Below are 18,586 nucleotides of genomic sequence, written 5' to 3'. Positions count from 1 at the left end.
TATATATATATATATATATATATTAATGAATGAATAATTTCATTATTTTACGAAACTCTAATGAAGTTATGGTTTATAAATTCACGTAAGTTTAGTCTTCGGGAATCATTTTGTGATTGTCAATGAAGCTTGTATAAAGACTTTATATGTCAATATTTTCAATCCATCTTGTCTTGTTTTCTTTATATATACGCATACACGTGTACACACTCACAGATACATTAAAAGCACACTTTTATGTACATGTCTTCTTTTATAAACATTTAGATACACACATTCATACATATATACATAGGTACAGTTGTAAATCCTGAATAGTAATGGTTTTAAAGAATTGAAAAGTTAACCAGATGTGTCTTTGATTATTTTAATTATTCCCGTTATCTTTTCAATATTCATATTTTTATGGTTAGAAAGATGTTTTGAAATATATTAGCTTTATTGGGTGCGAAACATAATTTTCACTAATATCGTCCACGCGATTTTAGCAATTATTAATTTGGTCAGGCGTTGATATTTGCTTGGTGTTCATTAATGTTGCTTCTTATCAGGAGATAATGGTCAGGATTCGCCAGAAATTTTCCTCTTGTATCTCCTGACAATTTGAAAATCTGCTTCTGCTGCCAAAAATTCTATTATACGTAAAGTTTACAAATCATAACCTACAAAAGACGGTTAGATTGACGATATCCTTGTGGATAAGCTATAACTAAGTCAAATGTTGTAATGGTCACGGTTGGATTGCATGTAATCGTATGCTCGATAAACTTTGTGAAATTTTCTATTTTCATCCTTTACATTGAAAATCTCGAGATAGTATATTTTTCATCTTTAAAAGTTTCACGTTATAAACATATTATTATTGAAAATGAATGCGTTTTAATAACTTCATTTCGTTAGAAAATTTCAAAATGGAAATTAGCTTCTGAAGAACTTAAGAGCATGCCAAAATTTGGAAAGGGTCAATCATTAAATAAAATAAAATACAAAATCATTCTTCGCACAAAAAGTATCAATATCCTTTCATTGATCATAGACATACAAAAAGAAAAAAACTGGAAAAACACGAAGAATAACCCAAAATGTTGAAGATGGTCTTGTTTTTCAACAAAACAATCCTGAAGACAGAATATTCATGTTTATAGCAAATCAAAATGGAAATAAAGTTAATTGGAATCGGAATATCGAAGATAATCACAACATTGAAGGAACTGAAACTATGTCTGTTTCTCTAAAGACAAAATATCGTAAACGACGTTTCATAAAACGACGCTGAATAAAAAAAAATAGTCTACGTTATCTAAAATCTTCACAAAGATTTAATAATATCCTCCAAGAGAATGAGCTAAAATTTTACAACATATCAAGTGAGAGAAAACAAAATTTGGTATCACAGCTTTCTAGAAGAAAATTATTCGAAAGATATAAATAGATAAAAATAAAAACAAACTTTGGATTGCATCGAAAACGCGAAAAAAAAAAAAAGACGTGAAAGAATGGCTGCCAACACTAGTATTACTCCAAATATTTCATACTAAAGAAATAATTTGGCGAAAGCAACTTTCGTTAGAAAATTTCAAAACGGAAATTGAGTTCTTAGAAATGAGAACATAATAGCATGTCAAAATCTTGCAAACGGTCGACCATGAAATGAAAAGCATCCTTGTTAGAAAATAGTATCTGTGGCCTTCTATTGTTCATAGACATGCCAGATTCTGCAAAAAACACGAAGAATATTTCATAACCAGAGTGATTGGAGACGGAGATACTTTCATAACATGCCACAAAGTATTCCATGAAAAACATTCTTAAAATTAAATTTCGTGCTTAAAACGTCCTCCAAGATTAAAAGTAAAACAAATACATGTAGGATTAGAAACTTAATTCAGAAGAAACAAAATTACTTCTGTTTTACCCGACAAGAACACCCATTACTAAAATTAAACGAAATACCTCAATGTGTAGTAATTCAAATAATAGCAGGAATCACAATACCAAGGAAACAACGATGGAACCTTGGCGTTGCCGGCGATAGATTGCTAAAAATAGCAGCTACATTTCCTTAAAAGAAACATACTACCATTTTAATTTTGGAAAACACAGCATAATCGTAAACACCTCTTAAAACATTGGAATGGTCGCAGCTAGGATGCTTTGATAGCTCTGATTAGTCAATATTGGTATGGTTCCAAACAAGTACAAAGTTAAACAATACACAGACAGATCATACAGGAAGCAATCTCACTTGGCTCATTTGCATTTGTGTATCTATGAAAATTGCAAAATTTACTCTACCACTCCGATCGACTATAATCAATTGTAGAGCTTTTAGAGACATCGGTGTGAAACGAAATAAACTGCTGTGGCTTCTGTTTGTCCTTGAATTTACTTCATAATAAAATACACCACAATGATAAAGAAGAATCACATCGGGCGTTCCAGTCTCGCCATTAAAACAGATAAACTTTGCGTTAGATATGATTTCCTTTCAGAGTGGCGTTTAGTTTGCAAGGCGATCCAGTGGCAGAATCGTTTCCACTACAACCTTTTCGTTAATCACTATCGTTCTTTGTGTTCTCAGTTTAAATACTTCTAAGCTCAAATTTGTCGCGATCGATAAATAAATTACCAGCCAAGTTCTGGGTTCGATTCTTTTGTTTTCGTCTCACTCTCTTAAAATCAGTTACGGTACACAAATCTTCGGCCCATGGCGAGTTTTTCACGAGAGGAGTGACACATCCAATGGAGTATATTGCTGCCACATTAAAGAAACGATAAAATGTGATATACGCTCGGAGAGAAGATTTGTACTCACTTTAAATACGAGTAGGTTAGCTAAATAAAGCATAAAGGGGAAAGGGATTGATAGTTGACGGTTGAAATCCTGTGAATAAAGGACCGAAGGAACTCCCTAATGGAGATATGTAGATGGTATTTACGGGTTCTAGTAGTCTCTGTAGAAAGACATCAGTCTCTAATACAAAATGGAAATTTTCAGCAACACCTCGTACAAGTACACAGACAAATGCATACACGCAAGATCAACAAAATATACTCCAACCAATGAGCCATAAATGTCATTTAATGTGCACACTATTTAAATATGTGCAATTAATAGATACTTGCTTTGGAGACATCTGTCTAGGCAGGTTTTTATTACCCGCATTGTGCCTCCAAAGCAAGAAACTATTAGTAGCTCTATCTTTATACTGGGTACATTAAATGATACACACACACACACGCGCGCACATATATATGTATGTGTATATATAACGAGAGGGTGGAAGTGTATAAAAGAGAGAAAGGGAGGGAGAGATAAATATATATATAGAGAGAGAGAGAGTGAGAGAGAGAGAGGGGGGGAGTTAATGGGTTCAATATGAGTGTCTTATAACTTTCTGCATAAAATACTCACTTTAAAAAAAGAAAATTGGCAGAGATAGGTTTTCGATGGAAAAGATTGAGACCGTGGTGATAAAATGTTGAAAAATAACATGTATTTATTGGAAATATACAAATGAGAAACTTGTCTTATTTAATTATACTTTAACGTAATAAATATATTTCTTTCGAGCCTTTTGTATTTCTTTCATCATTTTAGATAACTACAAGAAATTGTTTGGTAAAAGTCAAATGATAATTATCGTGCGCATGCAATATTTCCATGTATTACCAATGATTGTTAAAGTATAAAGGGCAATACGCACCCTTTAAAACAACGTTTAGCACTCTATGTTTGCATATATTTCAACAACTAATCAACAGGAAGGAGGGACGAGCACATCTCTTTCTAATACACCACTCTCCACCACATTGATGAGATGGAAGTTACCTGTAAAAGGCCCACAGTGGCTAGCAAAATACCGGTTGGCATGAAATAATGTATAAACGTTTGTAAATGTGGGTAGAATGGTTTGAGCGGTCGTTAGATGTAACATAGTGGGGGTAAAAACAGGAGGTATTGTTGGGCAGAGGGACTCGGGTATAGAAAGACTGCTTGCTAAATGCTGTTGGTTTCCTCATACCAACACCAATGAAAAAAGGTGTTCCGGCTATGACCATCCCATTTGGTTTCAGATGCAGTGGTATATGCTTCTCAGACTTCAATTTCCATCGGAATACTATAATACATATACACACATCATACACATAGCATTCTTTCGTCTTGCCTCTCAGAACTGTCCAAATTCGATGATATGGGACAATATTATTGTTCGTTAATTTCTGTGAAATATTTTTTATTTATTCACTTTTGTTTGAAAATGAAAGCGAGGAGAATGTGAAAGATGTATGTATGTGTATATGAAATGGACGTGTATGTGTGTGTTTGTGTGCGAGAGAGAGAGAGAGAGAGAGAGAGAGAGTGAGTGCTACTTAGACATCACTCTCTCTCTCTGTCTGTCTCACACACGTACATATAAACAAGACGTATGCATATGTATTTATGTATGTACGTATACATGACAACACACCACTTCACACACGCACGCTCTCTCTTTCTCTCATACACACACATACACACACGTCCATTTCATACATCATTCACTTTCTCCTCTTTCACTTCCCATCACCATTATTATTATTATTATTATTATTATTATTATTATTATTATTATTATTATTATTATTATTATTATTCAGGTCACTGATTGGAATGGAACTCGGAATGTTGGAGTTTGTAGCCCGCGCTCTTAACCACTACGCCATATGCCCAAACATATATGTATGTATATATATATATGCCCGGGCATATATTCATACATACATATATACATGCACACGCACACACGCACATATATATATATATATATATTTACACACACACACACACACACACACACACACACAGATATATATATATATTTATAGTGTATGGTCTTCTCCTGATCTATGATATTGTAATGATATTGTAAGATATATATATATATATACATGGATGTGGGAATCAAACCTATGACAGCAGAGCGAAGTCTAAACCTCAGTGTTATATTTTCTGAATTCCTCATCCTACTTTAACGTGAATTCTGATACATGTAAAACTTTGCTCTTATAGTATATTAACAACAATAACAGAATAATATGAGGCGTAGGAGTGGCTGTATGGTAAGTAGCTTGCCTACCAACCACATGGTTCCGGGTTCAGTCCCACTGCGTGGTACCTTGGGTAAGTGTCTTCAAATATAGTCTCAGGGCCAACCAAAGCCTTGTGAGTAGATTTGGTAGACGGAAACTGAAAGAAGCCCGTCGTATATATGTATATATATATATATATATATATGTGTGTGTGTGTGTGTGTGTGTGTGTGTGTGTGTGTGTTTGTGTGTCTGTGTTTGTCCCCCCAACATCGCTTGACAACCGATTCTGTTGTCTTTACGTAGCGGTTCGGCAAAATATACCGATAGAATAGGTACTAGGCTTACAAAGAATAAGTCCTGGGGTCGATTTGCTCGACTAAAGGCGGTGCTCCAGCATGGATACAGTCAAATGACTGGAAAAAAGTAAAATAGTAAAGGTCCACATTGGTATTTAGTAATGTGCAAGTGCGTTGGGGAATTGAGGAAAGCATAAATACGAAAGCGCTGGCGGGGCGGTGTAGGTAAGAAGTTCGCTTCACAACCTTAACGACAAGATTTCGGAGTCTCGGCATAAAAGCAAAACATTCGGAAATACAAAGATATCTTACTCACCCAAAAGAAACAAAAGTTCCCCAGGCGTTCATTATGTCAAGGCTTAGTTTCTTTTCGTCTTTTGTTGCGTTTAATCTATCATCTGTGACGGCATTACCGAAAACAAATGGAAGTTCGTCTGTATATGAAGCCGCCATGATTGGATCTTTTCGTGCAAACGATGGTCTCGGAGTAAAATAATAGAAATATACCTGTGACTCAGTTAATTTGGGTAATAATCTTTGGATTAAAGTAGAGTATTTTCCATTGTAGGCATTCAGCAGTCCCCTTCTATAAGAATCATCTTCTGGGAGATATTTGGATAGAACCGCCGCTTTTACGTAGATGTTAGAGCTTCTAGTTTGAAATAGGTTGTCATCATTAATTATAACATGGTCTTCAAGTGAACGCATTTTATTCAATGACTTGAGACTCCTGTCGAACAATTGTCGACTGTTAATATTTTTTGTAAATTTTACAGGGAAGCCATCTTTGTTTATTCCAACAAAACAGTGAATATTTCTTTTCTGTTTAGTATTGTGGTGAAATGTATATCTTAATTTGTGGGGTACATAATTATTATCCACAACTGGAACAAATGTATATTTGGGAAACGTCTGAGTAATGTTGACGAGTCGCTCTGTAGTTTGGTTCTGGAGACAGTCCAATAAAACCATATTTTGTTGTGTTGTTAATGTCCCAAAATCTGCGATCTTCAGAACAGGTATTTTTGCACAGTCAACCATGGTAAGAGCTTTGAGAATTACTTTATGCTGGTCTTTACCTTGAATGAAAGAACCACTTCCGATGATTGCTCGTTGAAATAGACCCTCGGTGTGTGGACTTGCTATATGATAAAATATACTAGATGCCCCAGAAGATTCTCCATACAGTGTTATTTTAGACGGATCTCCTCCAAACCGTTCGATATTATCCTTTACCCAATTAATGGCCATGTTCTGATCTAATAGACCTGCATTTCCCGGCAACAGTTTGTTGTGAAAGCTCAAAAATCCAAATATGTCTAATCTATAGGCCATAGCCGCTATAATAATATTGCTTTGGCGGCAAAGAAACGTAAAGTCTATAGTGTGAACCTGTCCAAACATAAAACCGCCGCTGTGAATCCAAATCATAACTGGTTTCTCTGACAACGATGTTAAGTTCGTAGACTGGGAGGTGACCATACCAGGTATGTATAGGTTTAAATAGAGGCAATCTTCTGACATTATTTCTGGTCTACTGTTGGGATCAGAATGTGTTCGTTGCATGCAAGCTGCAGAATATTTTGTGGCATCATAAACTCCAGTCCAAGATTCAGCAAGAACTGGAGGGACAAAACGTAATTTACCGATTGGTTTCTTGGCGTAAGGAATCGCTCGGAATTCTGTGACATTTGTGGAGGTATTGTAAATTCCTCTAATGTATCCATTTGTGGTGCGGACGAATGTATCAGCTGCTTGACAGCAGCGAAAGTTCCAGTGAATGCCAAACAGTATGTAAATAATAACTATAGATAGGTGGACACTGGCATTGTTGAAGCAGCCAGTCAGCAGACGAACTAAAACCATGCTGAATTACTGTTATATTTTGGCTCAATCAGAATATTGTTTTGAAAGAAGGAAATATGTGAAAGCGGGAAGTGAGTTTGAAAAACAATCACGACTCAGAAGAGTGTCAATGATGACAGTAGAGGTCAGATGAGATAAGGGCTGATAGAGAAATATAAACAAAGGAGCTAAATATTAAACAAAATTGATATAACTGCACTCACTGTTTAGTTTACTGTGTGGTTGTTAATCTATGTTACACTCTAAATGTAGTCATTCAGAAATGTTTTTTAATGCCAGCACCCAGTTAATACTTTTCCTCTGGAATCCATCAAGTTTGTTGTACCAGCTCACCACCAAATAATAAATACGCAGAAAGAAGAGCGCGATACGAGATATAGATTGACACTGTTCATTGAATATATTATTATTAATTATTATTATTACTTAACGATATATCTGACGTTTACAGCCGCATCTCAATCGTTAAGACTATACTCAAGTCGCGGTCTTCTCATTCATTTACTTATATTTCTCTATTGCTAATTGTCATAGTTTTATATGGTTTATCTTGGATTTAAATAATGTTACCCTGATATAGTTGCATTGGTGTTTCGGTGCAGGAGTAAGGAGCTTCAAAGTCTAATTATATCACCAACATCATTTGTCAGCGGTGAGCAGGCCGTATCGTTAGAAAGCTGGGCAAAACCTTTAGCGGCATTTCGTCTAAGTCCTGAGTTCAAATTTCGCCCGATCAGCTTTGCCTACCATCCTTTAAGGGTCTATGAAATAAGTAGCAATTGGGCAACGGGGTTCACAATCCCTCTCCCTCCAAAACGTAGGACAATGCGGTTGGTGGAAATTCCTTTCAGGTGTTCTATAGAGGGTTAGCGGCGCAAAGTAAAACGACGTTCACGGGAAGACTCTGGGCGTTTACAAAAAAAAAAAAAATGACTGGTCTGTTCCGGAGAACTTTCGGACTGGAACCTATGGATAATTTCCTGAAATCCTTGGCCTAGCAGTTCTGCCAAGGAACATTGCACGTTCGGGATAAAGTCTACAGACATATAAGTGCCATCAGACGAGCTTGCCCGAGACATGCGCTGAGTGAAGAAACTGTTTTGCACGTTCTCATCCAGTACCTGAGCATTGTTGACTTGTGGGTTTATGTCGAACCTGCTGTGAGTTATCGAGTGGATCTAGCTATCGGCTGAATCCATTCTGAAGATCGTCCAACCGCCTTCGTTTGACCCGGAAAGGCAGGTAGTTTTGTGTGGTGGCCTAAGCAAAAGACGTTGTGTCGTGGGCCAGATTGAAAGAGATGAAGACAGATACACTTCTATTTAGCCAAGCGCTCATAAATATTATCTAGTTTCAGTTATAAAAGGAAGTGGGGGTAGAGAGAAGTGTTGGCTCCTCGCAATTTTGTTAAAAGGCGGGTGAATATGGCAAGCCTGTACCTGTAGATGATGTGGAGACGGGATTTGCCCTAGTGGTCAGGGCCTCCATAGACTTGTGGGTTTTCCATGAGCAGCCCTAGGAAGCCTCCCTCCTTTCGGAACTTAGGCATTGTTAAAAATGCATACTTTTGTAGTTTCTGCTTTTTGTACATCACTTATGTGACTCCAGATTGCATTCTACTCTACCATTCCCAAATGCTTTTTGTGAACCCGATGTGATTAATAAAGAAAGCATGATTATTGTTGTTATTATTATTCAGCAGTCTTATTTTTATCACACGCTTTCACTGCACTACCAAGCACAGCTCTATGTGCCTTGGGTATGTGCTGCCGTCTGTTGTGATATCTTCATTTTGACTGTATTGAAAGTGTTTTATGTAGGATGTGTGCAGTGCCTAGTAGCGTTATTTTTTCTGTTATATATACTTGTTAGTCATGGTGTTTTTCTTATGTATTTCTCTGAATGTTTTCTTATTATACCTAATGAGCCTACTATGATAGAAATAGTTTCTGGTTTTAGACTCCACATTCGAGTTACCTCTATTTTCAGGTATTTGTATTTTGTTTGAGAGGACACAAATAATAATGATGTATATTTTGGGGATCATCTTAGCCATGTGTTGAGAGGAAGACGTTGGGGTTTATATAATTTACCCCTGGAAATACGAATGTTCCTTTCATCATCCTTAAGTAATCTTTCAGAGACCTTTTGAGCGGAGGGGTTACTCAACCCGAAGAAAACTGTAACTGGGCCCCCACCTGCAAGGTCATGAACTACTTATCTTCATATGAGGTCACTATCTCGTGCGAAAATGGTTGTGTGGGATGCATGCGCCTGGTGTACCTTTATCTGACGGGCAGTCACGACAGGTATATTGGGTCTCGTAAATGTGTGTCCTCTCAAACAGTCTAATCTGTTGTGCGTGAATGAAATGGCCAAAGGGACCCTGTGACCCCTCTGACAACAGGTTGCTGTCCGCTCTCACAGATTCAACCAACGTAAGACCGAAAGCTCTCAGAGGTAAAGCAGCAGCGGCAGCAACAACATCAACAACAACAATTATAGTAGTCGTTGCTGCTCCCGCTGTTTTTGTTAAAGAGAGATATGAGAATAAAACAAACAAACAAACAAATGCGAAAAAGTGAAAAGCCAGTTAGAAATCTTCCCTCGAGATATTTCGTTGATTCGCAATGTACGAACATAAAATAAAAACGTGAGAGACAAGCTTGCAGTTAGTATTATGTCTAGCAAATAATATGTCCTTATTTACCTGAGATGTCAGTATTGTTTTGGTATTTAACTTCCTTTGTTGATGGTAATAAATGTTCTATTTCAACTTTCATGTCAACATGTCACCTCAAACCAGAAACATTCAGTTCGTTTGGTGCATTAACAACTCCATTGACAATAAAGAAATATAGTTTTACCGACAATGTAGATCTAGAACTGGTTACATACAACTGCGAAACAACTTTATCCGTAGTCACTTTAATTGGCAGAGAGAGAAAGAAAGAGAGTGTGTGTGTGTGAGAGTGTGAGACTGTGTGTTATGTGTGTAATAAACTTAGATACGAAGTAATATATATATATATATATATATATATATATATATATATATATATATATATATATATATATATATATATATATATATATATATATGGAGACACACACACACACACACATACATGGGCGGGTGGCCTAGTGCTTAGGGTGTTTCACTCACGATCGCCAGATCGTGGGTTCTATTACGTCATTTCTTGACCAAAACACTGCATGTCACGCTAGTCCAGTTCACACACCTGTAAATGTGTACACCTGCGATGGACTCCCCCCCGATCAAGGATGGATGTTGGCCTGCTCGCCTAGCCAACGCTGTGGTAACATTTGAAAGCCAAAATGATGCAATGTGCATTGTGACCATCGATGTATAACACCATCCAATACTTTCGTCGATTATTCTGAGTTCGAATTTCGCCGAAGTCGACTTTGACTTACATCCATTGGGAATCGAGGAAATAAGTACCAGCTGAGAATTGGGGGACAATGTAATCAAATTACATTCCCACCCCGAAATTCCTGGCCTTATGCCAGAATTTGAGACCAACATATATATGTAAGGCTAAATGAAATCGGTCACACACTAGAAAAATCTTCCATAAAATGTTAGTAACATCCTCATAAAAGATTTGATAACATTTTTTGAAAATTATTTTTATAAAATCACCTTTTCAATTCAGAAATTGTATTAAGTAGTTCTCACAGACTTCAATATATATATATGTGTATATATATATATATATATATATTGGCTTCAAATTTTGGTGCATATATAATGTGTATACATATGTATATGCATGTATGTATATACGTTATATATAGGTATGGTCTTAAATGAATTGTTTAAGGAAATTGAACAAGAGTATAGTGTAATATCTAATTGAAATATAGAACTATCGATCATAAGCGCTAACCATTTGGTGAGTAGCAATCCATTCATTTTCCATTTTAATTATTGACATTTCCTGATTGCTAATCTCATTAATTCATAAGGCATTTCTATTATAGTCTATTTTATTAATCATTGTATGTTCGGTATGTTCTTTTTTTCTACCAAACAATGTTATAAAGAAGCTCATTCAACGAAGGGAATATTAATAGAGTATATTGTTATCTATGGCAAGATCGTAGAGACTGAAAATCTAATTTCTTGTAGTCATGCCTGTGTCACTCTGGGAGGAGATCGTACACGCACCTTATAATTATTCATACCATTGTCTTGTCGTTGCCTATCTGAGTTAGCAATCTCCTCTGAAGCTGTATTTCACTATTATTTAAAAGTTTTAACATATTCAATCTTATTCAAGTCACTAATGAATTCGATGAAATAAAACTACGTGAAAAGAAATTTTATTACAAACAACTGTTTCACTTGTTCTCTCGAAAAGACTCGTATTTTTTTCTGTTATAATATGAAGAGTCGTTTAATGTCAACAGATTTATTTCATGAAACATAAACCTTTTTTGTCGACTTAGTCATTTAATATAATTCCATTCATAGCGAAGATGTCGATATGAATATTAAATTCGTCCCAGTACTTGACAGCTACTAATTTTATCCCACCACCACATCGGAAGAATAAAATGCAAATTTGAACGTGGCGCATTCTAGATTTGAACACAGATTACAAATGGAGAAACCTAAACGCTGCGACCAATTATCTTCTCTGTTCCACCAGTGCAATCAACCCTTCACCATATGATCTTATATTCTTCTTCCTCTGTAAGTTGGTGAGCTTGCAGAAGTGTTAGCACGCCGGGCGAAATGCTTAGCGGTATTTCGTCTGTCTCTTCGTTTTGAGTTCAAATTCCGCCGAGGTGGACTTTGCCTTTCATGCTTTCAGGTTCAGTGAATTAAGTACCAGTTGCGTACTTGAGTCAATCTAATCGACTGACATCATCCCCCCAAATTTCGGGCTTTGTGCCAAGAATAGAAGAGTATATTCTTCGTCAAGGTCGGTATAAATATGTCTCTATTAATATAATTCTAAATTGCTTGTATTCATATATTTCGGAGTTAATCGCTGAACGTCGTAATTAGAGTCTACAGTGAAGAGGTTTACTGGCGTGAATGGAACATCTAATGTATTCAATCTTTTTTAAACTGAAATACAGCAGAGTCGGATGTCATGTCCACAGAAATAATACAGTAACTAATACTATAATTTCAAATTTTGGGCACAAGGCCCGCAATTTCGCGCGAGGGTGTGAGTCGATTACATTGACCCCATTGCTCAATCCGTACTTATTTTATCGATCATGAAATGACTGAAACAAATAAAAGAAAGAATAAAAATCCTTTGCAAACTGTTTTCAAAACCTCTCTCTTAACTAAAAAGGAACCGAATTAAGCGTCCGTCTGCCTCCAGGACGCAGGTGAGAGAGACCCGACCCTCATATTGAGGGGTAGAAATATGCGCGGCGTGGGGACAGCTTGAAAGCAAGTTTATAATTGAATGGACGCTACACATAGGATAGAGAGAGGTTAGAGAACCCAGCATCACTAGAACACAAGCATTTTTTCTGAATACAAGATGTAGTCATCTCATGGTTTGTCATAGTTGAACGATGAGGTGGCTGTGTTCTTTCAGAAATTCTTAGGCCACATCATACGTGCAATCTCCCATGATTCAAACGGTAATTCGGTGATTCTCGACTTGACCGAGAGTAAAAGTGGTGCCCTCAGACAAACGACTGTCCATGCCTCAGCGGATACAAGACGGCTCGAATTCTTTAGACAGATAAGAAACATGTTTTCGGACGTTACTCTCACAACCATTATATGGTGTTGAAGTGGGTCAGGAATTGTATATTAGACCATTGTTGGGTGTGTTGTCGCTCTCATATTAATTTTCGCCGCATACTCCTCCAAGTTTATTCAAAGCTATTCTATATTTATTTCAGACTTACTGTCACGTTACTCATTACTCCAAGAACTGTAGTTGATTTGTTGCTGATGTTGACGTCCAAGCCATTGCTTGGACTACTCCTTCACTTACTTCTCATCCTAGTGGTCGCTGACACCAGTGTCCAATCGTTTGCCTTTCACCGACGTCTTCCTGTGGGTGGCTATATTTCTATATAGCATAGCAACCCAGTCATTCTCCGTGATCTGTCCCTGTGTAAGTTTATTTTCCTTTCCTCTTGCAATTTAACGATGCTCCCTTTGTTTCCAGTCAGGGAAAGCACACACCCTGCCTAGACTGACATCGGGCAGACAGAGACATGGTGGTTTGGTTTGTTCCGTATTCCGGTTTTTACCCTGTTGAATGTTTTTGCTTGAAGAATAATGTATAAATGGAATAATTCTATTGCTACAACATTATATTCCAAAGTCTGCCAGCGAGAGATTACGCATGCACATTTGGTTGCATTGTCATACGTAGTTTAGCTTCAAATGTCAAACCGTGCCTATTAAATACAGCTAATTCTGGCAGTCTTAACATGAAGGTAGATCAGGAGAAGATTATAAAATAAATTGTAGCACACAAAATGGACAAAAGAAATGCTATAATTGAAGTAGCTCAAGTATTATAAATATAATGTAACGTTACAGACACCAGTAAATATTAACGAGCGCTCTACGAATAGCAGAAATGTTATAAATGATAAGGAATAAAGGACCACCACATCATGACAACTATTCAATAACAACAGAAACAGCAACACCGGTAGAAACAGACCAGTTGTAGGAGCAACAATTGCCATAATTATCATTGCTCTAAATTTGTTATGGATTGTAGCTCTGACAAGAGAAGGGTTATCAGAGTATAATTATTTAAGGTCCCATGAAGCAGTGATCAAGTTACCATGAGATTAGAAGCTGGAGAAGCCAACAACAATTTCGTATGAACTTTATCTCTAGTTAAACTAGTTTATCATATTCTTGTCACAAACATTTGTGACGATTTATTATAAAACCTCTCTCCACTTCACTACAGGCTTAACAGTGTTTTATATGAATTGCACTTTATTACAAAAAACAAGTGAGGTGAAGCCGATACTATTCAGTTGCAATGAAGTTGAGATGTACATCGAAGTCTGAAACTATTGTAGCAAGATGTCTACATAGGTTAAACCAAAATATGTGTCTGTATACGAAATGAAATATTTTCTGTATACAAAGAAGGACAATTCTAAAGTTTAGGGAAATGCAGGCATATTTGTTGCTAACGAATCTAAAATAATTCAAACCCCAAAGAATTCCTCTCAATACATGACTATGATGCTCCTCAACTATTTCTGATAGCGATCAAAGATGTACATACCGTCCGCCACCAAGGGACATGCTCAACTGGTTAAGGTCAAGCAACTGACAAAGCAAATCTGTGATATTGAGCAGATTATTATTGTTGTTGTTGTTATTATTATTATTATTATTATTATTATTATTATTATTAAGGCGGCGTGCTGACCGAAACGTTAGCAGCATTTCGTCCGTCGCTACGTTCTGAGTTCCGCTGAGGTCGACTTAGCAGTTCGTCCGGTCGATGTCGATTAATTAAGTACCAGTGGAGTACTGAACTCGATGTAATCGACTCATCCCCCTCCCCACTAATTTCAGGCCGTGTGCCTATAGTAAAAAGGATTATTATTATGAAGTGGCGGTGGTGGTGAGCTGGTAAAACCGTTAACGCGTTGGAATAAAATGCTTCGTAGCTCTTCATCAGAATCATTACGTTCTGAGTTCAAATACGACCGTGGTCCGTTTTGCGTTTCTTCCGTTCAAAATCAATAAAATAAAGTCAGGTACTGAGGTCAATCTTATCGACTCCTGCCCCGCGAGTATTACCGGTAATGCGCCTGAATTTGAAACAGTTATTATTATTGTTGCTTCCTTTCGTAATTTTAGTATTTCTCCATCTGAACCAGCAATAAATTAATTTAAACCAATTTTATTCCAGTTGAGAACAAAACTAAAGTTAATTACTCCAACAGCTTGTGTATTGGTGACTGCTGCAGTCGTTGAAATATTTATCTTATAATGTCGCTGTAGTATTCTTTCCCAAACTTTTCCGTTATTTGTGTGTGTGTGTGTTATTGTCTGTCGAAACCATTATTTCGTTCCTAAAAGTATTTCTACGTCTGTTTTTGATGTACATCTCTTATCTCTCTTATCTCTGTTTCATTATCTTAACATGAGTTTGCACTTTCTTCTTTTTATATAAATTTCCCCCTTCTCATTTTTGAAAATCCGAATTTCCTGCCCATATCCCTGGCGAACACGTATTTTATAGGTGATAGTCTTTATTGCTGTTGTTGTTATTATTACTTGTCATCTGCAGCATACAAACGCTCTTCCATATACAGGAGGAAAATGGTTGAATTACCGTTCTATAGCACTCGTATTCGAATCCAGTTTTCGTTCAGCTTGTAGGTTAAAGATGTTAATGCGAGGCAGCAAAGGACATGTCTTCCTATTTGCTCATGACATGTTTGATGTCGCTGCTGCTGTTTATTTTTACTGATACTATAATCGTGTCTAATGTCTCCAGAATCCACGGCGGCCTCACAACTCTGCCATGACCTGATGTAATCAATAAATGCCATGACCAGACCTGTCTGTCTCTTTCTAAACTTAAAGCTGTGTCGATCACTAATTGATTTTTATAGCTATGTCAGCCTTACAAGCAGACACTCTGTTGTCTTGTAAATAGAACGTATTCGGTTATTTTGCGTTCTGAGTTCAAACTAAGCCGAAGACATTTTTACATTTCATTCACTTTGGTGCATAAAATTAATACCAGTCAACTACTGAGGTCAACATAGTCAACTAGTCATATCCATCAAAATTGTGGCACTTTTATGAGATATCATTATTATAAGGCCGCGGCCAGTTAGAAACGTCAGATCTTCTGGGAAAAATGTGTTGCTGTGCTTAGTTACAGCCCATTGCATTCTGGGTTCAAATCCAGGTGAGGTTATCCTTTTCGTTCAATTTTCTGAGGGCGAGAAGAAAATACCATTCTCACCCTGATTAAAATTTAATTGATTAAAATTATCTCTGAATATGTATCTTCCTGTGTATAGAAGAAAATGATTAATATTGTTATAATTCGGTAGAAAACCGGACAAAATACAGAGCAGCATTTAGTTAGGTTTTTTAGGGAACCTAATCAAATACTACACTGCATTCTTCTGTAGCCCTACTGTTAGCGTACACACATACTGGGAGACTTCTACAAGAAGACAATCAGCATGGCCAGTTGAACAGCAGCCCTCGTAGAGACCATGACCTCTACATGACGTTGAATGTAAGTTTGAGTAGCAGGAAGTCTTCGACTCAGGTATCCCCTACAGTGCCACTGCGATGCATTGAACTTAATCTCTGCAGATACAACAGTAACTTCAACCAGTTCTGCACGGGAAGCGTATTCTGTGGCATCACACTTGAGTTCATTGTCAAAACATTATTAATAAGTCGAGTTCTTTTCAATAGCTACATTACGAAGTGTTAGGGTTAGGGTTAATTTCTGGTTGTTAGTCAGTTGGTACAGATTTACATAATTTAAAAAAATAACGGGTATTCACACAAAATTTGAACACCTCTCTTTTACAGACCAAATTCATTTCTCAATTTCTTCTTTCTGAGAAGCAGCTTTCTATATTAAAAAACACATTTCACATTTAACGACAATATTAACTCGGTGTTCAAGAATATTCTCACAGATTACACACAGAGCAGATGTTTCCATGACAGATTTAATCCGATTTACACACCAAGTTAGATTTAATGACCGAAAACCAAAAATAGATCCACTACGATATTTTTATATGTTTTACAGTTGTTGTTTGATTCCTGTTCTGCTTGGAAATGAAATTTATATTGTATTAATACTTTTACAAATCCGATACTGTTTATCTTTACGAAAATAGAGATTTCACAATAGCAAGAGAAAAAAAAAAACAACAACCAACAAAACCACAATAACAACAGTCAACAAAACCTCTTGACAAAAATAAAAAAAAGGAAATATTATATAACCTGGAAATTATCATTCTCAGGTGTGGAATATGGCAAAACATTTAAGTATTTCATCTTAAAATATCTGAGCAGCAAGAAATACGTTACCTCCGATCAGATACGAACTTTACATATCTAAAGTATGACTCATATAGCAGTTGCAGTTCAACACAAATAAATCAATATATATATATATATATATATATATATATATATATATATATATATATATATATTTCGGTTTTGTATTGGGTTTGCAAGATTCTTTATGTGAGTTCGTGTGTTGAAACATATTTTATTGTGTCTGGAGAGAGTCATACTCTTTTAAAGCCTTATTAATTTAACACGCTCACCGATTTCCATTCATTTACTTATCTAGTTTTACTAAAATTTCGTTGCGACTTGCAACCTTTGAAAAGGCTGCAAGTCACAACGAAAAGTCAGTGAGTGTGTAAAATACATATATATAAATACATATATATATATTCATATGTATATATTACGAGGTGGGAGGGCTAAGCAGTGATGCGTATAAATCCAATGCAATTACCAGTTCAAATACTTGTGACACGTTGAATCTCGTAAACAAGCCATTCCCTACGTTTTGTATGGAGAAAATTCCTCGCTGAAGACAAATGGTGTAAATACACCTAAAATCAGCATGCAGCGCCATCTATCCAGACCTTGAGATACAAACATTTTGGAGTGGTTATCTCCTCTTCAATCACAGAAACCGGACGGGGGCGCTGCGAGCTGATAAGAGAGATTGTTTCTCTTATGCTGTTTTTAATACAAGTGGTAGAGCTAATCGGCGCTAACCGGCGGCTCACACTAAACAAATTATGGGGTGGGAGCACTAAGCGGTGGTGTGTATAAATTCAAGGTTCAAATATGCCTGTAGCATATTCGAACGTGTAATATCTATTGAGAAAAAAGAGGTAGAATTTTGGATTATTCTTTTATTAACGCTGTCGTTCATTTATCGAACTCTTGACGGCAAAATCAAAATGTAAAAACAGAACGTTTCGTTCTTCATTTTTATGAAACGGATGATTTTTTCTTTTGTTTTGTTTGGAAGAGGAAAGGATATTTTTGTTTTTTGTTTGAGGGGCGGGTTGGGGAAGTGAGGAAGAAAAGCAATGAGGTGGGAGAAAATAGAGAGAGAGAGAGAAGTTTCAGGACAATCAAGAAAGAGGGAAAAAAAGTAAAGGATGGGGAAAGGATAGAGAGAGAGAGAGAGAGAGAGAGAGAGAGAGAGAGAGGGGGGATTACTTTTCAATTTGATGTGGTCAGCCCATTGAAATTTCATTACAAAGCATCTTACCTTCTCTTTCCCTTCTCATTGTATACCTATCGACATATTTGTAAATAAACCAGTAGTTATA

General features: G+C 36.5%; 1 protein-coding gene across 2 annotated transcripts in view; it reads right to left on the bottom strand.

The window, feature by feature from the left end:
• LOC106867637 (carboxylesterase 5A-like) overlaps positions 1–18,586 on the bottom strand; it is an 80,480-nt gene that overhangs the window by 27,919 nt on the left and 33,975 nt on the right. The window contains exon 1 of one of the 2 annotated variants that reach the window (XM_052965975.1): positions 5,688–7,259. The exons of the other annotated variant lie outside the window; for it this stretch is intronic. Within the exon in view, the coding sequence (XP_052821935.1) occupies positions 5,688–7,237 (1,550 nt within the window). The 5' untranslated portion in view covers positions 7,238–7,259. Of the gene's footprint in view, positions 1–5,687; positions 7,260–18,586 lie in introns of those variants that run through there. 2 annotated transcript variants of the gene reach the window in all.

The sequence above is a fragment of the Octopus bimaculoides genome, chromosome 3 (genome assembly GCF_001194135.2).
Source record: "Octopus bimaculoides isolate UCB-OBI-ISO-001 chromosome 3, ASM119413v2, whole genome shotgun sequence".
Classification (NCBI taxonomy): Eukaryota; Metazoa; Mollusca; class Cephalopoda; order Octopoda; family Octopodidae; genus Octopus; species Octopus bimaculoides.
This window is presented reverse-complemented; position numbering and strand designations above follow the sequence as displayed.